The 27,319-nt window shown below is 46.5% G+C and overlaps 1 protein-coding gene across 3 annotated transcripts in view; it reads right to left on the bottom strand.

Annotated features, from left to right (window-relative positions):
• EIPR1 (EARP complex and GARP complex interacting protein 1) overlaps nucleotides 1–27,319 on the bottom strand; it is a 169,828-nt gene that overhangs the window by 73,418 nt on the left and 69,091 nt on the right. For all 3 annotated transcript variants that reach the window (XM_030555501.1, XM_030555499.1, XM_030555500.1), the window contains one exon: nucleotides 2,703–2,859. In XM_030555501.1, coding sequence (XP_030411361.1) covers nucleotides 2,703–2,859 — 157 coding nt within the window. The remainder of the gene's footprint in view (nucleotides 1–2,702; nucleotides 2,860–27,319) is intronic.

Genomic DNA, 27,319 nt, shown 5'->3' with positions numbered 1-27,319 from the left:
CAGTGCTTTAAACAGTATCCACACCAACTCTGAAAGTCTGAATCCAAACTTTGCAGGTTTACTACCCAGGCACTTCCTTTAAAAAATAACTGTACAGACACACAGAGTAAGGACAAAACTCTGGAACCAAGGCACACTCTAGTGAGCAAACCCTAGCGAGCATCTAATCACTCAAGTAGTCTCACTGGGTTTCCAGTGAGAGGCCTCCACAATATGGCCTGAAGAAAAATAAACTAAACAAACCAAAAATAATAGGTTGGGTTTATAAACAACAAATCATGCAAAATTGATAGATATATAAAAATAATTAGTCAAGCAATTTTTATAGGGCCTCACAAAATGTTAACTTGAAGTTTAAATTATATTTGTCTCAGATATGCCTGTTACATGGCTTCAAAGCTAGATAAAGGACTGCAAACAAAAGGTTAACACAGTCCCCAAAACAGCAGCAGAGCTTCAGAGAGTTAGTGGGGTTTGGGAAGGGGATAGAGGTGAGACTAACCCACTTTGGGTCCTCTAACTGAGTGGAGGAAGCCAACAGTAGGTGAGATCTGCTGATGGCAATTCTCCAGCTTTACCTTTCACTTCTGTGCAGCACAGGAGCTTTTTAAACTCATCTTACAGAAAAGTCTAAAAGGAAGGGGAGAATCTGAGGAAATAGGGTTGAATCAAAGTGCTATTTCCTTTGATGCAATTTCAATAGACTCCCACAAGAAAGTCACAGAACAACAACTGACACAGCATAAGTGTGTAATGTTGCACTGTCTAGTTCAATGTATGTAAATATGATACAACATCTCTCAATTCCCATGTCTCATCCTCTCCTTCCTCATTCACCCTTTTTTGGGTGGTATCTTCAAAGTTTCTTGGTGGTGGTAGTGCAAGGGGCCTGTACACTCTGAGATCATGGTCTTTCGTTCAATCCTCTGTCTGATACGCACACACAAACAATATTAGCCATTGCAGAGAGTCCTCCTGCAGTTAGTACTCTGCTTGCTGGTGTAGGAGTGGAAATGGCCCAGAAGTCATAGCAGATGCCAAACCATGCTGTTATGTCCTATGGGTTGAGTGTCAACATTCTGTTGCCTTGCACAGAAACATGTTACACCTCTACCCCAATATAACACGACCTGATATAACACGGGTTCGTAAACAATGTGGTAAAGCTCTGACACACTGCTCTGAGCAGTGTGTTAAGGGTGCCGGGCCGGGCTGGGGCCGAGGGGTTGGATAAGGGACAGAGGGTCTCGGGGCGGTCAGGGGCTCCCCCTAAGCGTCTAGGAGACAGGAGCTATGGGGGGAGAATTTTGGGGGCCCCACAAACCCAGAGTGGCCCAGGGGATTAGCGGGGGGCTAGGAGCAGCCCGCTCCACATCCCTTGCCCTGGCCCCAGCTGAGTCACTCGGGGGAGGGGGCTTGAGGCAAGGGATCCCCCCGCACTCACTGGCAGAAGCGGAGCAGCCCGGCCCCAGCCTGCTCCACTCCATCAGCTCCCAGCCGCAGTGCTCCGCTTCCTGCCACAAGTGAGTGCGGGACCTTTCGCCAACTCCACCCTCCCCCCAGTGACATGGCTGGGGCTGGGGAAAGGAAAGCGGAGCGGGCTGGGCCGCATCACTCCACTTCCCGCCGCTGGTGAGTGCGGAGGGCATCCTTTCCCCAACCTCCCCACGCTGACCAGCAGTGGGAAGCGGAGCTGCCTGGCCCTAGCCCGCTCTACTCAGCCAGCTCCCAGCTGCAGCACTCTGCTTCCCATTACCGGTGAGTACGGGAGGCGTCCTTTTCCTAACCTCCCTGCACTCACCGGCGGTGCGAAGTGAAGTGCCACGGCTGGAAGGTGGCGGAGTGGAGCAGGCTGGGGCCACGTTGCTTCGTTTCCCGTCACTGCTCCGTGAGTGCCTGTCAGGGGGCAGGGGCTGTGGAGAGGGGTCAAAGCAGTCAGGGGACAGAGAGCAGGGAGGTTGGGTAAGGAGTGGGGTCCTAGGGGTGATTAGGGACAGGGGTCTCTGGAAGGGGCGGTCTGGGAGCAATGAACAGGGGGAGGGGGCAAAGCAAGTTCCATATAACGTGGTCTCACCTATAATGCAGTGAGATTTTTTGTCTCCGAAGGACTGCGTTATATCAGGGTAGAGGTGTATACAGATACTGACACCTAGGTGCTCATGAATATAGGGTGAGCAAATTTCTCTCTCTCAATCAAATAATGAAAAGGACCTCTATGATAACACACTGCAATATTCCAGACCTCATTATATATTTTTAGTTGACAGAAAAGAATATAGAGGAACTATGTAACATAATCAAATCTTCCCCCAATAAACAATAAATTACTTATATTTATACCAAACAGAGCAAAAGCAGCCAGAAAAACAAAGATGATAATGCAATATCAAAATTATATTCTCGACAAAGCCTAAAATGTTAAGTAGAGCACCTGTTTGTGTGCAACAAAGGTTTTGTATGAAAGGGGGGGAAGGCACAACAAAACAGTACATAGGGTTTTTACAGGATGTGTTTTTTGCAAGGACTATAATACATGTTTTTAATCTATGAAACATCTGGGACCACAAAATCAATTTGTACCATTTTTGAAGATAGAATAGTTTTAAAGTTTGTAATCCAGTTTCTACAATATAAATCTGCACAAAACTAACAGCACGGGGCTTTAGGCTTTTTCTGGGAATATAAAATATGCAGAATCCTACCAGGCCATATTGCCATGGGCTGTGTTGTCAAGGTGACAGAGTAGCTCCAGGGTTTGAGTGTTGCTTGATGAATCATCAGGGGATTCATGACTGCCTGATTCCAATTCCTTCGGCATCCTCCAAACAGCCGCACATGTCATGACTTTACTGTCTGAAGCTAAGCAACAGAGGATAACGTCAACAGATCATTGTACAGGAGACATACTGTATACATACATCCACATCTATGCAAATCTTTAAGGAATGCACATCTGCTGTTTAAAATATTTAAAATATTATATTAAGCTGAATTCAAAGAACATACAACACAGATAAAGCTGCAGACCTCAAGTCAACAATCAGTTCACCGCAGAACTCATAATTAGCATATATTTAACCCACTTTTCCATGTTTTAAAGCCAAAATTCAGTTCTGATGAAAACAAATTTTCCAAGCCCCATTCCCCATATGTTCCTTTCAATTAATGTTAGAAATGAAAATGACCCCTTCTAAAGTGTATAGTTTGCACCTTAACAGTAATAATTTAGCCACAATTTTAAAATTTCTTCATGTGGATTTGCTGGGTTATCCCCAGTTTGCATGTATGGCACTAAGTCACATCCTTTGCTGTGAAAGACTGTTTAGCAAAAAGACTTCTCCTCTAAACATATTCGCATTCAAATTCCTTCCTTTAATTCCAGCTGTAAAAACACAGTTTCCAAAAAAGACAAATACAGGATTTATTTTTATTTTTATTTTTTTTTAAAAAGCAGCAACAGCTCTTTAAACCCCTTTATGCTTAAGTTTGCCTTTTAAAAAAATGATGATGTAGCAAAATATAGGTGTAGCTCTGAAAGCAGTCTATCAGCACTATAGGGAAAAGAATGTTGTGCAGCCCATTTTCATTACCCTGCACCATGTGTAGCAATTTGCATTAGTGCAAAGTGGGTGTAAGCATTACTAGATCAGAATAGCAATAATTCGCAACCACTCTACACTGGTGCAAATTGCTATGCAACAGAGATGTGGTTCAAAGTCAACAAGGGAATAGCACAGGGATGGGCAAACCTTTTGGCCCGAAGGCCACATCTGGGAATAGAAATTGTATGGCGGGCCATGAATGCTCACAAAATTGGGGTTGGGGTGTGGAAGGGGATGAGTGCTCTGGTTGGGTTTGTTGGCTCCAGGGTGGGGCCAGAAATGAGGAGTTCAGGGTGAAGGAGGGGGCTGCAGGCTGGGGCGGAGGGGTTCGGAGGGTGGGAAGGGGATCAGGATTGGGGCAGGGGGATGGGGCTCCAGAGGGGGCCAGGGATGCAGGTTCCGGGCTGCACTTAATTCAAGCAGCTCCTGGAACCATGGCCAGGTGGCTCTGAACGCTGCCCCGTCTGCAGGCGCTGCCTCTAAAGCAACCTTTGGCCACAGTTTCCGGCCAATGGGAGCTGCGGGGGCGGCACTTGGGGTGGGGGCAGTGTGCAGAGCAGGAGTCAGAGCGGGGCCACACTGCTGTTTCTGGGAGCGGGCCCAGACCCTGCTCCCCAGTTGGGGCACCTGAGTGGGGTAAGTCCCAGATCCCGCTCCCCAGCGGAAGCTTGAGGGACGGATGAAAACGGCTGGCAGGCCAGATCCAGCTCGCGGGTTGTAGTTTGCCCACCCCTGGAACAGCAGGTCAGTACAAGATACTGCTGCACACAAAAATCCTACTATTGATGGCAATAGTAAGGAGACCGCTAATAGTAGGGGACTGGGTTGGGGGGTAATTTGGGGAAGATTGAATCTCTATTAAAATGGTCTATGTGAAAATCCAACAAGTAAGTAATGGTTACTTTTTAAAAAAACATTTCCTTTGAAGAGTCGCTTTGTATTAGGAACTGAGAGACTAGGGACTTCTTTCCAAGTACGTGTGACTGATTTTAGTCTGGAGCTATGAACTGAGGTGATTCTGCTGACTTTGAGAATTAAGGGAAAGGAAACAGGAGCAACTGTACTACAAAACAGTATCTTGGACTACGATGTCAGCAACATGGATACAGAAACCAAACAAGTCCCCATTACAAAGCAGTTTGAAGCAAATATATAAATAAGGCGTACAAACTACTTTCCCAGGGACAGAAGAGGGTGAGCATTTAACCCAAAATAATTAATGAGAAGTAAGAAATCTTAGTTATCTGTGAGATACATGAAAAGTAACTACATAAAAAGTGGATGAAATTAGAAAAGACCAGTGGAAGACGATGATAATCACTTCAAAGGAGGATGGCTAAAGGGGAGACAATTTACTGTGCAGACTTCAGAGCTTGTTATCTAGCAAACGTGTACACTCGGGTTGTGCCGAGAACAGAGTCTACATGGTCGAAGAGGCGATTTGGAATCACGACAGTGTTGGACAATCCCCTTTCGTCTGTTGCTATGCAAAGAAACCTGTTCTAACTGTAGTGCATGCTGAGTGATTGATCAATATTTAAAACTCACCTAATAGTATACCAAATTCCCCACTTCAATTCAATGTAGGTACTGAACAAAAAAGAAAAAGCAACTCAATATTGCTATTTTTCTTACCAAATGGTAAAGCAGTGCAACTAACACACTAAGCAGCTCCACTATACAAATAAAAATAAAAATAAAAAACTACCCACTTAAGCTAAATGTACAGTAAGTTCCGTGAAGACATCATTTCTTGAGAATGTTATGTTTGTGTACTCAGTAACACCTATGAGAAAGCATATATTGTTTAAAAAAAAAAAAAAAGCAAGCACCTGGAGGCTGTCTCACTACCACTGAGATGCACAGAGAACCATGAAAGATGTAAAAAGCTCAGAAGAGGCCATGGCACATAGACCTTCCAGAGTCTTAACTAGGGGTATGGCTACACTTACATTTGTACAGCGCTGGGAGTTACAGCTGTCTTCGTACAGCTGTGTAGGGAAAGCGCTGCAGTATGGCCACATTTGCAGCATTTGCAGCGCTGTTGGGAGTGGTGCATTGTGGGCAGCTATCCCACAGAGCACCTCGTCCCATTTTGGCGCTGTGGGTTGTGGGAAGAGACGGAAGGGTGCGGGTCATTCCGCTTCCTGTCCCAACGCCCCGTGGTGCATCGCTACACATCCCAGCAGTTTGGCGCCATTGTGAGTCTCCAGCGCGATTTCTGTTAGAAATGGAGCCCGAGCTGCTAAGGACTTTGCTGATGAATGTTGCCAGCACATCACGTTTGGCAGTTGAGCTATTCCTTCAGCTCCAAAGTGACAGTGAGGAGTCCGACGATGATATCGATTCGCCTGACGCGCATGACACTAAATTGCTTGTGGCAGTAACGGATGTGCTCAGCACCGCGGAACGCCGCCTTTGGGCTCGGGAAACGAGCACTGAGTGGTGGGATCACATCGTCCTGCAAGTCTGGGATGACGAGCAGTGGCTGCAGAACTTTCAGATGAGAAAAGCCACTTTCATGGGACTGTGTGAGGAGCTCGCCCCCACCCTGCGGCGCAAGAACATGAGATTGAGAGCTGTCCTGTCAGTGGAGAAGCGGGTGGCTATTGCAATCTGGAGGATGGCAACTCCAGACAGCTACCGATCGGTGGCGAACCAGTTTGGAGTGGGAAAGTGGACCGTTGGAATAGTGTTGATGGAAGTTTGCAGGGCCATTAATCGCATCCTGCTAAGAAGAACCGTGACTCTGGGGAACGTGCAGGACATTGTGAATGGCTTTGCACAAATGGGTTTCCCTAACTGTGGAGGGGCGATAGATGGGATGCATATTCCTATTCTGGCACCACCCCGAGTACATTAATCAGAAGGGGTATTTCTCTGTGGTTCTCCAAGCGCTTGTGGATCACCGTGGGCATTTCACTGACATTTACACAGGATGGCCTGGAAAGGTGCATGATGCACGCATCTTTCGGAACAGTGCCCTGTTCAGGAAGCTGCAGGCCGAGACTTTTTTCCCAGACCGCAAGATCACAGTAGGGGACGTCGAAATGCCCATTGTGATCCTTGGAGCTCCCGCTTACCCGTTAATGCCTTGGCTCATGAAACCGTATACAGGGAAGCTAGACAGGAGCAAGGACCGGTTCAACTACAGGCTGAGCCGGTGCAGAATGACTGTGGGGTGTGCTTTCAGCCGTTTAAAGGGATGCTGGAGGTGTCTTTATGGGAAGCTAGACTTGGGGGAAAGCAGCATCCCGTTATATCCGCGTGCTGTACCCTCCATAATATTTGTGAAGGGAAGGGTGAAACATTCAGTGAGGAATGGACTCCGAGGTTCAACGCCTTGAGGCTGAATTTGCACAGCCAGAGAGCAAGGCTACTAGAGAGGCCCAGCACAGGGCTTCAAGGATTAGGGATGCCTTAAGGGAGAAATTTGATGCTGAAAGCCGAGAGTAATGTTTGGTGCCTTGCACGGGAGTGAAGTGCAGTGGTTACAATGATTTGAAGTGCCTGTTTTTCCCTTGGGATACAGTATTTTTCACTTTCTGCAATAATAAAAAATGTCTTAAAAGCCAAGAAATCATTTATTCAAAATACAGTACATAGAAGGGCAGGGGGTAGGGTGCTGAACTGTACCTTCAGAGGTTTGAATATGTCCTGTCTGGATTGCTGTGCAATGCCTGCTGCACTTCAGGATTAACATGCTGCATGGTGATGGGGATTGAGTGCATAGGGTAAGGGTCATAGTTCTCAGGGCTGGTAGGTGAACGTACAGGTGTTGGTGGCAGCTGGTGGTGGTAAGAACCAGGATGCTGGAGAAGGGGGTTTTGAGCAAACACTGGGGAACAAGGGAGAGAGCTGTGGGGGGTGTTAGCACGGTAGTGATCTGCATGCATGGCTACGAGTGACTGCATACACTCCGTTTGGCGCGCCAGGAGGCTTATCAGCTTGTGCTTTTCTTGGTAGCCAATTCCCTTTCTCCTGCTTTGTGTTTCCCTCCACTGATGCATTTTCTCTCTCCAGTCCTGCAGCCTCTTATTCTCTCTGGCATACTGATTCATAACTGCTTTCACCAAATCTTCTTTGCTTTTCCTTGGTTTTCGCCTCAAGTTCTGTAGTCTTTCAGCAGGCTGTGATAGGGCCGGAGGATTCAAAGATACTTAAAAAAAACAGAAATAGAAACATTTAATACAGAGACTGCATTGTTTATAATCACAGTGAAGGAGTTTGTAGACTATTTGTAGCATCATTTACACACAGCAAACCTAGCACAGAGAGGCCACAGCAGCGAAGACATGGTGAGTAATGGGGTGAGTGTTTCCGCCGCGACTCACCTGGGAAGGGGAGCTGCTTGAGTCAGGGCTCACTGGGGTTTCTGTGCATTGGGGAAAGCAGAGAGCAGCTGGGGGGGACCTGCACTGAACACTCATCCCTACATTTTCAACAGGATTTTCTACTACCAGATATATCGCTGCTACGGGTTACCTGGGAAGAGCGGGAGGGTCTTCTATAGCAATGTGGATTCCGCCCTGGTCCCTATGCAGCTTGCCTGTGTGCAGCAATGGTCCCCCCCCCACCCCTCACGGCACAGTGGCGCAGACGCATTAGCCTGACTGGGACAAGGACCACGGTGGCTCTCCCTATAAACTTGCTCAAGTGCATTGCCCACGCTCTGGCTGAAACTTTTGAAGAGGTTAGCGAGGCCGATTACCGAGACGTGATAGACCAAGTCAATGGATTATTCCACACCTAGGCATGCATGCATGCAGCCATAACTCCCCCTCCCCCCAAAACATTTCCATCCTTAAAATAAAAGCTGCTTACCGGGAACCCACTCCTCTGCTTCTTCTTCACCAACAAGTTCCAGCTGCTGCGACTGGCTAGCTTCCTCCTGGCTTGAGAAGAGCTCCTGGCTGCATGCCTCCTGGGACTCCGGGGTGTCTCCCTCCACCCCAGTAGCCTCACTCTTGGTTTCCTCTACACCCTCCCCCTCTTCTCCCTGCTCTGAACTCTCCATCGTGCTCCTCGGATTGGCAGTGGGGTCACACCCAAGTATGGCATCCAGCTCCTTGTAAAAACGGCAGGTCCTGGGGGCAGCTCCTGAGCTGCGGTTTCCCTCACGGGCTTTGCAATAGGCACTCTGCAGCTCCTTTACTTTTACCCTGCACTGCAACGCGTCCTGTTCATGGCCCCTTTGCAGCATGGACTTTGATATCTGGCCATAGGTATCATAATTTCTACGGCTGGAGTGCAGCTGTGACTGCACAGCTTCCTCACCCCAAACACTGATGAGGTCCTGCAGCTCGCAAGTGCTCCATGCTGGGGCTCGTTTGGGGCGTGGAGGCATGGTCAGTGATTGACTGATTGATTGATTGCACTCCACACCTGGCTGAGCAAACAGGAAGGGGATTTTTAAAATTCCTGGGGCATTTAAAGGGCGGGTCACCTGAGCCCAGGGCAGTGGAGTGCAAAACGATGAGCAGAGTGGCTGAAAAGGTATGCTGGGATACCTCATAATACCCTGGAGGCCAATAACAGCGCTTTTGGTGGCCACACTTGATGAGCAGCGCTGCATCACCAGCGCTAGAATCACTACACCCCAAGCAGACCAAGTGTACAGCCAGAGCTGCAGCCAGGGAGTTGCAGCGTTGGCTGTGCCTTGCAAGTGTGGACACAGAGTAAGTTGCAGCGCTGTAACTCCATCACCAGCGCTGCAACTCTCCAGTGTAGCCAAGCCCTAGGGTTAAGATCCATAGCACCTGTGGGGAGAAAATGGCAAGTGATTTTCAGCTAGATTCTTTTGGGAGGAATTTGGGAGAGTGGCGAGTTTGGTATAGTCTTTGGTAGAAGTGGTGGTGGTTTGTTTTTGTGGCAAACTAACTATGACTAAGTTTGACTAAAAGTAAAGATCATGATAAACTCCTCCTGCCCCCCCGCCCCACCCCTCAATCAAAGGATGAGGCAGACCAGCACATTACCACTTTTTGCTTTAAAAAATTTAAACCCTCTAACATCACTTCATTTCTTTGTCTAGGTCTACTAGATGATCCACTATTATTGTTTAGATTACAGTAGTGTAACCCACACACCTTCCGGGTGTGGTGTTCTATCCCAACTAGTAGCACCAAGACCACCTAGAGAGCCTACAGGTAACAGCCAGTTGGCTTTTAGCTCATGCACTAAGCTCCAGAGGTCCCAGGTTCGATCCCGCCCGCTGACGACCAGGGTCTGTCGGCGATACAGTAGCATCCAAGCGTGCTAGGCACTAAACAAACACAGAAAGTCTTGTCTCCACCTGAAGAGCTTATAGTCTAAAAAACAGACATTTTCCTTCAATCATCTCCAGACTGCAATGGCTATAACCAGAAAAGCGTCTACCCTAAATGAGCTGGTTAACTGAGACAGTGCACATATGCAGCTTCACACTATCTATTATTTACTGAAAAACATGGTGGAGAACAACTGCACTCTGATAATTTCCTGTTCCATGAAACCCAAAGTAGAAATGCTGGCTGTGGAACACAGGAGTCCAGCAGAGATTGTGATCCGAATTTGAACCCTCTGAAGTTAACCCATACTCTGAACATGTGAGCAAGACTCATCAGTCAAGCATCTAAGAAAGAGAATTCTCCTTAACACTTCAGTGCACTCCCATTTGGTGCCATATTTCCAGCTGCAGCCAAAACCTTGATGCTTTAGAAGATAGCAAAAAAACAAACCAAAACAAAAACAATACCAAAAAAACCCCAAAAAACAGAATATATCTGGCCAATTGTGCAAAGGGAAAAATTCCTTCAAGAACCCTGCAGATGATCAGTTTATGCCTTGAAGCATAAGATTTTATTATATGATTTTGTTCGATTCATCTCAGCAAAGACAGGATTTTAAGCTCCGCAAAAGGTATCTGGGGTCTTAATTTTAACCTCTGAGTTAAAATTTCTGCAATGTTGAGTCTAAGGCAGCTAGTGCAACTTGTCAGTTGGAGCCCCACTTAAGCTAGTCTCGTGAGTTTTGGATTTCATCAAGACAATGCAAAAGCCAGAATCATACAGATGCTTTGAAGAGTAAAGAAAAATAATTATTAACAGCAAAGAAAGGCACCTAAAGACTGGGGGAAGAATTTGAAGCAGGGCAAAGTTATCAAAACCACCTAAGTAATTTTACCCGCGGCCACCAATAAAGAAAACCTACTTAAGTTTCAAGTGTGCGCAGTAACTGGGCAAAGATACTATCTAACATTAGTAACTATAAATGCTGTCAAGACCAAGCTGGAAATGTGCCTCACTATTGTATGCACAGGAGACTCCACTGGGTGGTAAAAGCATAAAGATATATCATACTAGCTCATCTTGCAGACTTAGCTATGCCATTCCTTGGAGCTCAGTATACAGTGTCCCTTCTGAGAGGCTGTTTATTTACTTTGATATGATGTATATCAGATGCCATTTGTTCTCCCAAAGTGCAAGAGAGGCTTATCTTTTTGAAATGTAATTTGACCAGGATAGATTTACTGTATTAATAGCTGTTATTTTGTAGTACTTACTTGAAGCAGCAATTTTTTTAACTATTTGATTTTCATCTTAAACTGTTCTAAGCTTTCTACTTTAGTGCATATCTTTATCATCCAGTGTTAGCATGAAAACTATCAAAAACTTACAAGGGGTCCCTCTAGCTGAGAAGTCATTTGTCCCTTGTTCACTATAGGTACAGCTACATAACCTGTTGCAGCGACCCTCACAGCCCATGCTGACAGACTTGGGCTAGTGAGGCTCGAGCTAGCACTCTAAACATGGCTGTGGAGACAGTGCTTTGAAGTTAGTGCTCAGGCTGGAGCCCGAGTCCAGCAAACCCAAATCTGTGGGTTAGAGCTAGGAGGCTCACTGCCACCAGCTTTGTAGACGTACCTAAAGGAGGAAGTAGTTCAGCTATTTAGCCATCTCTGGTTCAAATTTACAGAAACTGAAATGAGAAACTTCTATCCATTATTTATCAAGATTAAAAATGACCTATTGTGAGATTACTCTCTCTTCTCTGCTCTATAATGGAAAAAAGCATCAACCTCACTGTAATGACAGTATTTCCTAAAATTTAATATTTACTAAAAATGGTCTCCCCAATGCTAAGGAGATGGAAAAATCTGAATTTAAAGGATGTCAACTCTTCACTTTGTAAGGCAAATGCTTTTGTATGTACCTAACAGATGCTAAAAGGTCTAAAGCAGAAAGGTGGCTCAGATTTTCATGTGTAAAAAGGTATAACATTGCACACCAGCTTCACTTCATTTGTAAGTGGCTAGGGGATGAAATACAGTATGCATCAAAGAGAGGGAGTTTTCTTGGGACTATACAACTAGCTTGCATAGTAGATGCACAAAATCCCCAAGCATATCATCTTCAAAGACGCAAAGAGTCCTGTGGTACCTTATAGACTAATAGACGTACTGGAGCAAGAGCTTTCGTGGGTGAATACCCACTTCGCTGGATGCATCCAATGAAGTGGGTATTCACCCACGAAAGCTCATGCTCCAATACATCTGTTAGGCCCTGGTTCACACTACGTGTTTAAACCGATTTTAGCAGCGTTAAACAGATTTAACGCTGTACCCATCCACACTACGAGGCCATTTATATCAATATAAAGGGCTCTTTAAATCAGTTTCTGTACTCCTCTCCAACGAGAGTAGCAGCACTAAAATCGATATTACCATATCGGATTAGGGTTAGTGTGGCCGCAAATTGACGGTATTGGCCTCCGGGCGGTATCCCACAGTGTCCCACTGTGACCGCTCTGGACAGCAGTCTGAACTCGGATGAAGTGGCCAGGTAAACAGGAAAAGCCCCGCAACTTTTGAATTTCATTTCCTGTTTGCCCAGCGTGGAGCTCTGATCAGCATGGGTGGCGATGCAGTCCCAAATCCAAAAAAAGCTCCAGCATGGACCGTACAGAAGATACTGGATCTGACCGCTGTATGGGGAGACAAATCTGTTCTATCAGAGCTCCGTTACAGAAGATGAAATGCCAAAGCGTTTGAAAAAAATCGCCAGGCTACGCAGTGCTGCGTGACAAGCGTAACGGAAAGCCAAAGAATCAAATGGACGCTCATGGAGGGAGGGAGCGGGTACTGAGGACTCCGGCTATCCCACAGTCCACAGGAGTCTCCAAAAAATATTTACATTCTTGGCTGAGCTCCCAATGCCTGGGTCAAACACATTGTCCGGCGTGGTTCAGGGTATAGCTCGACAATTTACTCTCTCCCCCCCCTGTGAAAGAAAAGGAAAAGAAATTGTTTCTTGACTTCTTTCAATGTCACCCTATGTCTACTGAATGCTGCTGGTAGATGCAATGCTGCAGCAGTGAAAAGTAGTATCCGCTTCTCTCCTCTCCCCGGTGGCAGATGGTGCAGTAGGACTGCTAGCCGTCCTTGTCATCAGCCCTTGAGTGCTCCTGGCTGGCCTCAGGTGAGGCTGGCCGGCGGCGCCTGGGAAAAAATAGGAATGATTCCCAGTCATTCCCAGTAGATGGTACAGAACAGCTAGTAACTGTCCTCATCATAGCAAATGGGGGCTGAGTTCCATCAGCCCCCTTCCTTTCCTGTGTAAAGAAAAGATTCTGTCCTGCCTGGACTATCATAGCAGCGGGATGCTGGGCTCCTCTCCCCCGCACAGCTTAATGTTCTGCCTGGACTGTCATAGCAGCGGGAGGCTGCCTCCCCCTCATTTTATCTCATTAACACGTCATTATTTCTTATTCCTGCATTCTTTATAACTTCATGACACAAATGGGGGGGACACTGCCACGGTAGCCCAGGAAGGTTGGGAGAGGAGGGAAGCAACGGGTGAGGTTGTTGCAGGGTCACCCCCTGTGAATGGCATGCAGCTCATCATTTCTGCAGGATCTAACACGGAGCAGCTGTGCTTTCTGATACACTGGTTCTCTAGTACACTTGTCCCATATTCTAGGCAGGACTGACTCTATTTTTAGAAACTATAAAGGAGGGATTGACTCGGGGAGTCATTCCCAGTTTTGCCTTTGCGCCCCCAGCCGACCTCAGCCAGGGGCACCCATGATAGCAGCAGACAGTACAGAACGACAGATAACTGTCATCTTACTGCCAATTTACAATGGCAGCAGATGGTACAGAACAACTGATAACCGTCTCTGCTATCATGCAAAAGCAAACGAATGCTGCTGTGTAGCGCTGCAGTAACGCCTCTGTAAGCGGCATCCAGTACACATAAGGTGATAGTAAAAAAAAAAGCTGAACGGGCTCCATGATTGCCGTGCTATGGCATCTGCCAGGGCAATCCAGGGAAAAAGGGCGCAAAATGATTGTCTGCCGTTGTTTTCCCGGAGGAAGGAATGAGTAATGACATTTACCCAGAACCACCCGCGACAATGATTTTTGCCCCATCAGGCACTGGGATCTCAACCCAGAATTCCAAGGGGCAGGGGAAACTGCGGGAACTATGGGATAGCTACAGAACAGCTACCCACAGTGCAACGCTCCGGAAATCGACGCTAGCCTCGGACCATGGATGCACATCGCCAAATTAATGTGCTTAGTGTGGCCGCGTGCACTCGATTTTATACAATCTGTTTTACAAAACCGGTTTATGTAAAATCGGAATAATCCCGTAGTGTAGATGTACCCTCAGTCTATAAGGTGCCACAAGACTCTGCTGCTTTTACAGATCCAGACTAACATGGCTACCCCTCTGATCTTAAAAGACTTTATTCATAGATGGAATTGGAAATGCTCATGGAAACTGATAGCCCAGTGTCAAGCTATGGTCTATTCTCAAGAACTGTATGTTCCTTGCAAGCCTTACTAGTTCTATTTTTAAATTTTGAAGGTATGCTGAAATTACATGCTTCGCTGAAATCACTGGTGCAGAAGAACTTAATTCAGAGCACTTTTCATCTTCCCTTACACTCATTTTAATGTACTTATACACAGCTAACAATTCGTTCCCAGAGGTGTGAAACCAAAATGGAATTCTCATGGCCTCACATTGAAGTCATTTTATGTATTCCTAATCTAAACCCAGGTTAAATTTCCCTTTTTTATAAGGTATTTAAAAACAGATAGTTTTCTCTCTGGTGAAAGATCCAGGAAGGCTTGGAATAGACTGTAAAGTGTCAACCCATTATTACAGATGGAGTAAAGTTCTATTGTGGGTCATAACTCCTCAAATCAAATAATCAGCAGCTACAGATCTACAGGAGACTCAGTATAAAATAGCTTAATCCACATATGAACAAGACTCCCACGGCAACCTTCTCAATGGATATACAACAAGGGGATCACTAACTGTACAGTACTTGCAGAAGTGGCCGTACATCCATACGTTTCATGCCCATGTTACTTAGGAAGTCTCTCATTACTTTAATAATTTAAAATTTTCCATTCTTACTACTATTGAACAGTATCACTTTAGCCCTTGAATTTGTCCTGTTCCCTTAGAAAAGATGTGAACCTGCACCTACATGCAAATAGAAATGTATATTTCAGGGGTCAGCAACCTTTCAGACGTGGTATGACAAGTTTTCATTTATTCACTCTAATTTAAGTTTTTGCGAGCCAGTAATACATTTTAACATTTTTAGAAGGTCTCTCTCTATAAGTCTATAAACTATTGTTGTACGTAAAGTAAACAAGTTTTTAAAAATGTTTAAGAAGCTTCATTTAAAATTAAATTAAAATGCAGATCTTTTCAGTTTAGTGCAGTGGTTCTTAACCTGGGGCGACGCCCCCCCTGGGGCAGGGCCGGTGCAAGGATATTTTGCGCCCTAGGTGAAACTTCCACCTTGCGCCCCCCCTTGCACATCGATTCATTGAGGGGCAAATCCCAATGAGGCTTTATATACCCTAGGGGCCAGCCATGCCCAGGGGCTGCTATCCAGACCAGGTTCCCCCCTCCCCACCCCTGAACTCCCCTGGACAGTGCACAGATCCCTCCCCCCCCGTAAGCCCTCTGCACCCAACTCTGGTGGCCCCTGCCCCAAGTCCACCACTGGCTTTGCCAGGCCTGGGCCACTGCAGCAGCTCGGCAGGGAGGAGCCACCTTCCGGAGGCACTGGAGAGCCAGCACGTCCTGCTTGCAGCAGCAGTGAGCCCCAGCCATGGAGGAGCCGGCGTGATGCAGGAGGGCAGCAGCCCTGCAAAGGCGGCAGTGCTACTAGCAGGGAGCAGCCGCTCCCCCCCCGCCCCTCCTGCCCCCGGGGGCTCCTACAGGCTGCAGTGGATGTATGCGGGCACCAGCCCCCATGCACGCACCCAGCTCCCTCCTCGCCTAGGGTTACCATATTTCAACAGTCAAAAAAGAGGGGCGAGCCCTGCCCTAGCCCCACCTCCATCACTCCCTCCCACTTCCCACCCAGACTGCCATCAGAACCCCCAACCCTCCTCCCTGCTCCTTCTACCCTGACTGCCCCCTCCTGGGTCCCATGCCCCTAACTGCCCCCCAGAACTCCACCCCCTACCTAAGCCTCCCTGCTCCTTGTCCCCTGACCGCCCACTCCTGAGACTCCCCCACTCTAACTGCCCCCCCAGGACCCTACCCTCTACCCGTCCCCTGACTGCTACAACCCTTATTCACACCCCCAGACAGACCCCCGGGACTCCCACACCCTACCCAACCACTCCCTGCCCCCTGACAGGGCCCCCAGAACTCCCAACCCATCCAATCCTCCCTCTGCTCCCTGACTGCCCCCTGGGACTCCCCTAACCAGGCCCATGCCAGTCACACGCTGGCTCCACATGGAGGCAAAACATGCTGCCGGGCTGCTGCGTGCATAGCCCCTCCCCTGCAGAGTGCTGAGGCAGTGGGAGGTGGGGAGCTGCGGGAGGGGCAGCGGTGGTGGCGGCTCACACTTCTGGGAGCTGCAGAAGCCGAGCACGGTGAGCCGGGGGCGTGCCTGCCCGGGCTGTTGCCCGGTGTCCCCCCCCGGGGGGTGCTCCTGCAGTGGATGCATGCCGGCGGCGGTCCCCATGCGCCTCCCAGCTCCCCATTGCTGTGCTCGACTCTGCGGCTCCTGGGAGTGTGAGCCACTGCCACCACCCCTTCCGCAGCAGGCTCAGGGCCCCGTGCCCCGGCAGCTCACACTCCTGGGAGCTGGAGAACCTGAGTGTGGTGAGGTGGGAGCCGGGGGATGCGCCTGCTGCCGGTCTGGGGTCCTGGCCGCCAGCCACGCTCAGCCTCCTGCTGGCTTGGGGTTTTTTGTTCACTCAGCCGGCACTGGGCTGAGCAGGGCTGGCGGCCAGGACCCCAGCTGGCAGCCGCGTGCCTGGCAAAATTGGCTCGTGTGCCATAAGTTGCCAACCCCTGGTATATTTCATTATGCAAGATGCCAGCCTATGGCATTCCCTTTGGAGATCTCTGCTACAATCTTAACTCTCCCCAGTTGTGACATGCAAATAGCTTACCACCTTCTCACATTCTATTTTTCAAATACAATATCAAACATTTTTTCTATAACTTTATACTCATGCAGTACTCATCATGTTACACAGTTAAATAATGATTTCTAATATATTTGACTTAAACCTGAAAATCTTTTCTTTCTAAAACTATGTAATTTTCAAATATTTTTGTTTATTTTTAGAAAAGAACAAAACAAAAAGTAGAGATTTAAATGAATACAGGAGTTATTACTGATATTTAGATTAAAAATGCAAACATACAAGGCTATTGCATTGGACCTTTAAGGTTCTTTTATTTAGGCCCCTTAATCATCAGCCACATAGTATATCTACATTAAAGGACTTTTCATCGCCATTGGTGGTAGCCCATGTGTAAATATACAGCTATAGTGACTTCTACTGTTTGTTTTTACACTAACACAACCTGCTGACATTCTCTTTGACTAGCTACCATTGAAACACCTATCTTCATGAACCTTATGAGGTACACTCAAAAGAAACTACTCTCCTGCTCACCTTAAGAAGTCTATAGAATAGAGACCCTCAGTAAACCTTAAAGAGGTCTGAAACTCTTACCTTACCAAAACCTCAGGAAATGAGGCTAGGACTTCTACCGAACCTTTGCCACATTCCTTGCTCATCTTACAAGACTTGAGCCCTTGTCTCACTCACTGTACACCTTGTATAATACATTTTTCTCTACAGATCTATTTTACTTAAGCGTAAACATACAGCGTGGCCTTGTTTAGCTGCACACTTTACAGAATGAGAAAACTCAGTATAAAATGTACTGGCATGCACAGAGTGCAATTTTCAGTGGGTCACAATTCAGTAAAATCAATACCAATTTTCAGTGGCGTGCTCAAAAGCACTTCTCAATGAGGGCTATTTCCATGCTATTTCAATTTTCCACCACTACAGCTGCTCAAAAAAGAAGTTACAAGAATGTGTTGTAAACATGTGAAGTATCCTATTTTCTCACCCCAAACATGCTCCCTCTTGGACTCCAAAACAGTTGAATAATATTTGTTCCAATTCAAAGTATTCCCCTTTGAGAAGAGGTCAAGGTTGAAAGAAAAAATTGAGTCTAAAAGGTGAACACTTCAGAAACTTATAAGTAATGATAAGAGTTAATGGAGAAACTTATGTGTAATCTTAGCTACTAGTCTGCTGCTGCTCCTGCTTTACAGTACAGTAATCCAGCGGTTCTCAACCTTTCCAGACTACTGTACCCCTTTCAGTAGTCTGATTTGTCTTATCTACCCCAAGTTTTACCTCACACTTAAAATCTATAAAAACTATAAAAACACAAAAAAGTGTCACAGCACACTCTTACTGAAAATGTGCTTACTTTCTCATTTTTAACCATATAACTATAAAATAAATCAACTGGAATATAAATATTGTACTTATATTTCAGTGTACAGTATACAGAGCAGTATTAACAAGTAACTGTCTGTATGAAATTTTAGTTTGTACTGGCTTCACTAGTGCTTTTTATGTAGCCTGTTATAAAATTAGGTAAATATCTAGATGAGCTGATTTACCCCCAGAAGACCTCTGTGTACCCCAGAAGTACACATACCCCTGGTTTGAGAACTACGTTAGTAATCAACCCACTTAACCAAACATAAGCTGGAATGCAGTAGTCTCTGTACATGCCTCTACAATGTTACACTAACATCTAGGAGCTGGAAGCAAATGAAAAATGTTAACGAAGAAACACAGAATTGATTCCAGATGTATGTATTTGATCAGGCCACTGGGAAAGACTTCCTCTTTATGAAAAGTGACATGGGACCTATTATAGATTCATAGAGTTTAAAGCCAAAAGGAACTGTTGCAATCCAGTGATTTTCAACCAGGGAGCGCAGACTATATCTAAGATTTCCAAAGGGTCTGCATCTCCATTTTAAATTTTTTAGGGGTCCGCAAATGAAAAAAGGTTGAAAAAGTCACGGACCTAGTTTGACCTCAATGCCAAAAGACAAAGGCCAAAGAGTTTCACCCATTAATTCCTGCAGTTGAGGGAATTATTCTTCCCTAATATGTAAGCAAATACCAACAGGTCCACAAGTTTACAGACTGGACAGTAATGGTTGAAAGAGAGCCATTTACAATCACTGTGTAGAAATGGGTTTTGTTTGTCTGTTAGTTTTGGAGGCTTTTTAAGTAGAGTATATATTGAAAACTGCAACAAGTTGAGACACTGGGTATTATTAAGTAAATTTGTATTTGGAGACTTCCTGAAACAAAAATTGATCTTCCTTGATAAATAGCAGCTTTAAAAAAGGACACAGCATATAATTTCAATGGATATACTGAGAAACTATTTCATATTTAGATGACTGACATGTTAAATCAGAATAGATCCATTAGACGCCGTTGTAGTCCAGCACACCAATGTGGATAATAAGCATACTGAATTAGAGTTCTCTTTTTATATAATATGAAAAAAAAACTACATTCACTGGTGTTTGAACCATAGATGACTTTCTGAACTAAACAGCTTTAATTTTTAAATTTCTCTCACACCGTCTTCCTTCCTCCCTCCACTCCATTCTCTCCCAGGCCCCCCGCAAAGTAGCCAGAAACAGAAAGAAATCCAGTTAAGAAAAAAACGGTTACTAACCATCCATAACTGTTGTTCAAAATGTGTCGCTCATGTCCATTCCATGACCTGTTCTTCTATCCTTTGTAGATGGATTGCAGGGATGATCGAGAGGGGGAAAGATTCCATTTGGAGGCCCAAGTGAAAGTCTCCGCTTAGCCAAGTAGGCCACCCTTGCGGAGGGTTTTCTGCTACCTAGCAAGATTTTCTGGATCTGCTCCAAGCGGGCTCGCTCCTCTGGGTTCAATCATGCAGTAGCCACACTATCAGGTACGGGGAGGCGAGGTTTGGGTGGAGCAAGTGGCCTTGGTTCTGCAAGATCAAGTCTGTGCACAGTGGGAGCTACAAGTGGGGCTGTTACCGAGAGGCCAGGAATGTGCCAAACCAATGCTTGCATGTCCACGCCAGGGCTATCAAAATAATCTTCACCTTGTCCTTCTTAATCTTTAGGAGGACGTTGTGAATCAAGGGTATCACCGGAAAAGCATACACAACAGCCCCTCCATCATGAGTGCAGGAAAATATCAAACAGGGAGCTTTTGCTGAGCCCGCCCATGAAGCAGAACTGTTGGCATTTCCTGTTCTGTCTGGTGGCAAACAGGTCCACATGGGGAGTCCCCCACTTCTGCAAGATAGCACTGACTACCTCTGGGTGAAGGGACCACTCATGGTGAGAGGAAAAAGACCTGCTTAGGTGATCTGCCAATGCATTCTGGTCTCTCAGAAGATGTAATGCCTCCAAGTGAATGGCGTGCTTTACATAGAAGTCCCACAGTCCGAGAGTCGCTTGACACAGGTACAAGCTCCCCCTTGCTTATTAACGTAGAAGATTGAAGCTGTGTTGTCCGTCAAGACCTGCATTACCTTGTCTGACAGATAGGGAAGGAACACCTGGCAGGCCAAGGGTTTCGCCCTGAGTTCCCTGACATTTAAGTGCAGGGAGAGTTCTTCTTGGGACCAGAGACCCTGTGTTCTGAGACTGCCGATTCTCTAACTCAAATCTGAAGTGTCCGAGACTACATTCACTGACAGCTTTGGGGCACTGAAGGAAAGCCCATTCAATACCGACTCAGGATCTATCCACCAAGTCAACGATGCCAAAACAGTTGACGGGATCGTGAGAGTAAAGTCCAGGTGGTGCCTGCCCGGGACGTAAATTAAAGCCAGCCACAGCTGCAAGGGTCTGAAATGCAGCCGTGCATACTGCGCCATGCAAGTACACACTGCCATGTGGACTAGTGACTTGACGCATACCCAAGCAGTCATGAGCTGGTGGTCCTGACTCAGGCGATTAGCTCCGACATAGTTTGGAACCAGGCTTTCAGCACGTAGGCTCTGGCCAGAGTGGAGCTGAACATGGCCCCTATAAATTCTATTCTCTGTACCAAAACTAGTGTTGATTTCTGCTCGTTTATTAGCAGGCCCAGCTCTCGACAGGTGGCCCTTACTATGTCAGTGCAGTCCTGCACCTGAGCCTGTGAACAGCCCTTGAGTAGCTAATTGTCAAGGCATGGGTAGATTTGGATGCCTCAACATCTCAGGAAAGCTGCTATCACCACCATACGCTTCGTAAAAACCCTTGGGGCTGCCGATAGTCTGAAGGGCAGTGAGGTGAACTGGTAGTGAAGTTGGCCTACCACAAATCAGTGCCCATGGAAGATGGAAATGTGGAAATATGCATCCTTTAAGTCAAGGGTGGTGTACCAGTCTCCTGGACCCAGGGAGGGAATGATGGAGGCCAAAGAGACCATGCGGAACTTCAACTTCTTGAGATATTTGTTGAGGCGACACAAGTCCAGGATGGGCCTGAGGCCCCCTTTGGCCTTTGGGATTATGAAATATCGAAAGCAAAACCCCTTCCCTCTCAAATCTTGAGGAACTTCTTCCATGGCTCCCACAGGCAGGGGGACTTACATCTCCAGGGCAAGAAGTTGCTTATGAAAAGAGTCCCTGAAGAGGGACAGGTTTGTGAGGTGAAAGGGAGGGATGCACAGAAACTTCAGAGTATACCCAGTTGACACAGTACTGAACACTCAAAGGTCCAATGTTATGTGGGACCACATAGTCTGGAAGGGAAACAAGCAATCCAAAAATAAAAGGGGGGGATGGATCTAGGTATGCAATCCTTGGGCGCACCATCAATAGACACACCAGGGATCTACCCAAGCCTGGCTGAGAGGCTGAAGCAGAAAGCAAGGTCTGCCAGTGTTTATAGCCCTTCCCCTTCTTTCTATAGAGTTTGTGGCTGGGAGACCCTGAGAACCTGGGAGGCAGTTGCGTCCAGAAATATTTCCTGGAGGACATAGGCAAGTACCGGCCCAGAGAAGGTAGCCTTGCCCTTGAATCTTTCAGGCCATGCAGCTTGGCAGCCCTCTGTTCAGAGAACAGCGCATTGCCCTTGAAAGGAAGGTCCTGGACCAACTGCTGCACTTTGTGGGAAAGGCCCGATGACTGGAGCCATGAACATCATCTCATTGTGACCACAGTTGCCACTGTTCTGGCTGCCAAGTCGGGCTGCATCCAAGGCTGCCTGGAGAAAGGCTCTGACCAGTCTTGCCTTCCCTCCAGGATGGCAGCAAACTCCTGCTTAGATTCCTGTGGAAGAGTTTTTGAAATTGGTCACTCAGTCTGTGACGGTGCACCTCATAATACTTTATAGAAATATGCTTATAAGTGTAAATATAACATAACTGGAATATGTTTTATGCTAGATATGCCATGTAACATATCTCTGCAAAGGCTATGATCTACTCAATATATTCATCCCACTTGTATGCATGTATCATTTTCATATTTTAAGATATGAGCATTGGCTCTATGCTCGTATTTAAAGTGCTTGCTGTAGGACACATAAGGCAGATTTGGTCAACATAGTGTCAAGGTGCTATCCAAGTAATTGGGAGTACTTAACTAAAAATGGACTTTGGGAGACGCCAATCCACATCTAAGCTTTCCTGGGAACTTTCAAACTAACTTGTAAACAATGGCATTGGCCTGTAAAAAGCTGAATCATTCATAGGCCAGCAACTTGCCCAGGTGACTGCAAACTCCATCTTGTTGAGGGGATTTTACATAGAAGAACAAAGGGGTTTCCATGCACAAGAGAAAGATCGTATAAGGCCCTGGAAACCCCTCCATTTTGTCTTCAGCTGGCTTAAAAGATAGCCTCTCCATCCCCAAAAAATGCCTGAAAGAAACTGGAACAAAGTAACTACAGGGATGTGAGTGATTGCTGGACCCAGACTAGGAAGAAGTCTCATCTGTCAAAGAGGCTTATTGGAACATCTCTGCATTTAGTTTCTTACTATATTAGGCTTAGACTTGCGTGTTTGTGTTTTATTTTGCTTGGTAATTTACTTTATTCTGTCTGTTATTACTTGGAACCACTTAAATCCTACTTTTTATATTTAATAAAATCACTTTTTGATTATGAATTGACCCAGAGCAAGTAATTAATTCCTGGGGGAACAAATAGCTGTGCATCTCTTTCTATCAGTGTTACAGAAGGCGAACAATTTATGAGTTTACCCTCTATACACAGCAAAATGGATTTATTTGGGGTTTGGATCCCATTGGGAACTGAGTGTCTGGATGCTAGAGACAGAAGCACTTCTTAAGCTGTTTTCAGTTAAGCCTGCAGCTTGTGGGGGACGTGGTTCAGACCTGGGTCTGTGTTTGAAGCAGACTAGTGTGTCTAGCTCAACAAGACAGGGTACTCAAGTCCCAAGCTGCCAGGGAAAACAGGCTCAGAGGTAGGCTCAGCACATCTGGTGGCAGTCCCAAGGGGTTTCTGTGACCCAACCGATCACAGAGTCCCACAAATTAAAGTCATTGTTCCCCAGCAGGGCCTGTTGGTTTGATATGCAAAGCTGCAGGTTGCCTCCCAAAGAAATCCAGTCTCTTGGTCTCTTTATTTTTCAGTGTGGCATGGGCTGCCCCTGCCTGTCACTTTTGATTGCTGCCAACACCACCAGGGACCCAGGAGGGGAATGGGAGTATAAGTACTCAAATCCCATTGCAGGGATAGTACTCCATTTCCACCCTTTTAGATGGGTTTGCCAGAGGGTTTTAAGTTGCCCCCACTTTAGAGAGGGCCACAAGAGCCAAGATGTCAATTAGGCTGTGGGTGGACTCTTTCAGTTCCTCCACTTCCAGCCCAAGGTTCATGGTGACCCACTTCAGGAGCTCTCAATGAGCCCTAAAATCATCCAGTGGCTGAGGTTGGAAGGGCCTGCTACCACCTCGTCCAGGGACGACGATGAGGTGGCTGGTGCTACAGTAGGGGCTCATATCTCCTCCTCAGCTTGTCCCACCTCTGCGACCTCAGTGCTGTAATCATCTTCCCATTCTAGATGAGATAGTGCCCCAGTACGCCTCTCAGATACCACCAAGTACAACCGCTGGGACAAGGGCCCTGGCACTGGGGGGAACCTCCACGGGGTTCCAACAGTGCCACTGCTTTGGCCAGTGCTCTGGTGCAGTGCCGAAGTCTGATGCATATTCCAGTAATCGGTACCTCTTCTGTGGCACTACCAACTCAACTTCAGACTCCAATGATAACTCTTCGTCCAGAGACCAAGGCAGAGCTGTACCTGGTTCTGCCTCCAGGCAGTGCTGGGGAGCTGGTGACTGTGCTGGGCTGGGGACTGTTGCAGCAGGGCCATGCAACCCCTAGAAGTGCTACTACCACCAGTTCCAAGGAGCTCTATGCGCCCCTCTACCCCTGTGAGCTTGGCGGCAGCAGGCGCTTTGGGGAGTGGGTAGTACCAGGAGGGAAAGCAAGTACTTCACAGTCTGGAAAGCCTCCAGAGTCGAGAGTGCCTAGAGACACAAGGGACACGACCCTTCCCAGGAGCAGAGGTCACAAATTGGGCTCGTGCCCTCAGCAGGGTTGCTGTGAGCTGACTGCAGCTCTGGGGAGGACAACGGACCCAGCACAGGTCTCATCACCTCTCCCTTTGCATCCCTCTTTGGCACCAGCGAGTGTAGTCTCTCTGTGTGTGTTTATTATGCTTGTTCTTCAGCACTGAGGGTGGCGAACGGTACTAAGAAGAGCACAGTGCCGCTGGCACACACTCATACTGAGCACAAAGTAACTCGGAGTTGATTTGGAGCAGGACAGCTCCGAACCAGTCTAAGGGGATGCTTCCATTAGCAGAGCCTTCGGGTGAACGTGTTGTCTTTTTGATCCTTGAAAAACGTATAATTTCTTTGACATGAGCTTCCCCAAGGCATTTCAGACAGGCTGAAATTGGGTCGGAGTCACTCACATAGGTTTGCCACAAGGTGGAACACGGCTTTAAGCCCGGAGTCCCAGGGACATGTCCCTTCCGAATGGGACAATTAGCCATATTGTAAAACTAAAATAACTATAAGTATAACGATATACCAAAACATTAAGACTAAACCAGTAGAGAAAGCAGCCTTGCAAGAGCAAGAAGCCATTTCAGGCAACCGTCATGGGTGGTAAGAAGGAACTGAAAGGGTGAGGAACTGGAGGTACCCCTTATACCGGTGCGTAGGTGCAGAGCTCCAGGGGCACTAGGCCAGCCCTATGGATTCCGCTAAGGAAAAAAACCTGGCAACTGTGCATGTGGTGCACGCACACCTAGCACAGAATGACATGAGCAAGCACTCAAAGTAGAACTTAATTTTGTATGTGCAGAACACAAAATATAATCTTCCAAAACTACTTTGGAGGCATTTCCATAATTCAGATATGCTAGACCAGAGATTTCAAACTCCAAATCATTGTGAGAGCCACAGGGAGGACTAGTACATTTGGCCTGAGGGCCGCATCACTGAAACCTTCTCATACAACGATACAAAAGTATAGTCAAAAATGAAAAAAATGAAGAGTAATATAGTATGCTATTAAAAAGTCATGTATTAACTTTTTAAAACTGTAATGTGAAGAGGGGTTTTAGTAAAATATAAGCACTCAGTATGCACCTCACTCAAATGACAAAACATGCATTTAACTTTTAGAATTACTTCGGTTAAAGCCCCCGGCCTGCCCTCACTCCACCCCGTCTGTGAGGCCCTGCCCATCCCACCTCTTCTCACCCCTGCCCTACCACCATTCCAACCCCTCCCCAAAGGTTCCCACCCTAACTCTGCCCTCATTCCAATCCCTTCTCCAAATCTCCACCCCACTTCTTCTCCGTCTCCTCCCCTGAGCGCGACGTGTCCTCACTCCTCCTCCATCCCCCTCCTGGAAAGTCCTAAGCGCTGCCAAACAGCTGTAGTGGAGGAGCGAGATTGCGGCGCACTCGGAGAGAATGGAGGGGAGGTGAGCTTGGCTGCCCAGTGAGTCGGTGCTATGGCGGGGCCACAGAAATATACTCCACGGTCCATGTTTTGTGCTAGACCCAAGGATGACTCACGGGACTGGTATAGACATAGCGAGCCTACCATGAAAAACCACCATGGAATTGGCACTAATTGAAATCCTTTGCTTACAGTCCCAACAGAAGCCCAGGCCTGCACAAGTGCAGAGACTCAACAATTCCCTTAACCTTATACATGTCTCTCCAGGTCAGAGTTGAAACATATTGGAAGGTCTGCATGAGAAAACAAGCAGTGAACAAACAACAAAAATAAGGGAACATTAAGAAGGGTTGACTAAGCTGTTCCAATATTTCTTTTTTTAATTGCAGTTTTCCAGACTGGAGTAAAATTCTAATAGCAAAATTTATTTAAAAAAACCTCTTGAAAACAGGATTTAAATGTGAAAGCACTGACAAACCCTTGATCAAATTGATGCCAGTAGGTGCTGCCATAATATAAAAGAGAGAAACCTAGGAATAAAATTAAATGTACACACAAGAGAGTACTACAAAAAGAAAAAGATCCCGCAAAGACTCAAGTGGATTTAGATCACAATTATGTAGGGACTTGTCAGCCAGCATTACAATTCACAGCTGTTCCAATCATCTACTTTTATTCTTCTGGCGCCCCTTGCTGAATAAATCCCATTGCCACAAGAAGTGCTCTGATGTATACATCAGTTGCATCTTGACTTCTGCCATGAACATGCAGATTAGTTCTATCTGCTGAGACCTCCATAATTATATCATTTTATACAACTATAGATTTAAACCTATATCATTCTTGACTAAACACATACATAAGCTGTCCATGATCACTTCCCCTTTTCCATGAGAAACATAAGCCAGCTATTTCTAGCCTTTTGTTTCAAGACAATTTAAAAAGGGAAAATATATTTTTCTAGGTCTATATTGGTATATAAGATGTATTGTAATATGTTTCTGTAATTAATAACTGTATACAGTAGATGTATGTAAGAATAGCATTCTCAGTCTAATCTTCCATGTCATTTCATTTCATTCCCCCACATTTAACCTTGAAACCCAATTGACAATACTTCCTACATCACTGCCTGCAGAAATTCACACTGGAGCTGGAGGAGCTGAAGTTTCACTGCCTGACAGGGTTTGCTCTTTGATCAGCTCAGGTGGTGCAGAGCCAGCTGGGCTGCAGCTATTCTGTTGCCCAGGGAACAACAACTGAAGTGTATACTTCCTAAATCTGCACAGGAGGCACCTCTGCACCATTGCCACAGCAGCTCTTGCTGTGCAAAGCTGAAGTGGTGTAGCTGCTATAGCTAGAGCCCAGCTGGTGCCCATTAATGCTCTCTGTATGACAGGAACAAACAGCTAC

Source organism: Gopherus evgoodei, chromosome 3, assembly GCF_007399415.2.
Source record: "Gopherus evgoodei ecotype Sinaloan lineage chromosome 3, rGopEvg1_v1.p, whole genome shotgun sequence".
NCBI classification, from domain to species: domain Eukaryota; kingdom Metazoa; phylum Chordata; order Testudines; family Testudinidae; genus Gopherus; species Gopherus evgoodei.
This window is presented reverse-complemented; position numbering and strand designations above follow the sequence as displayed.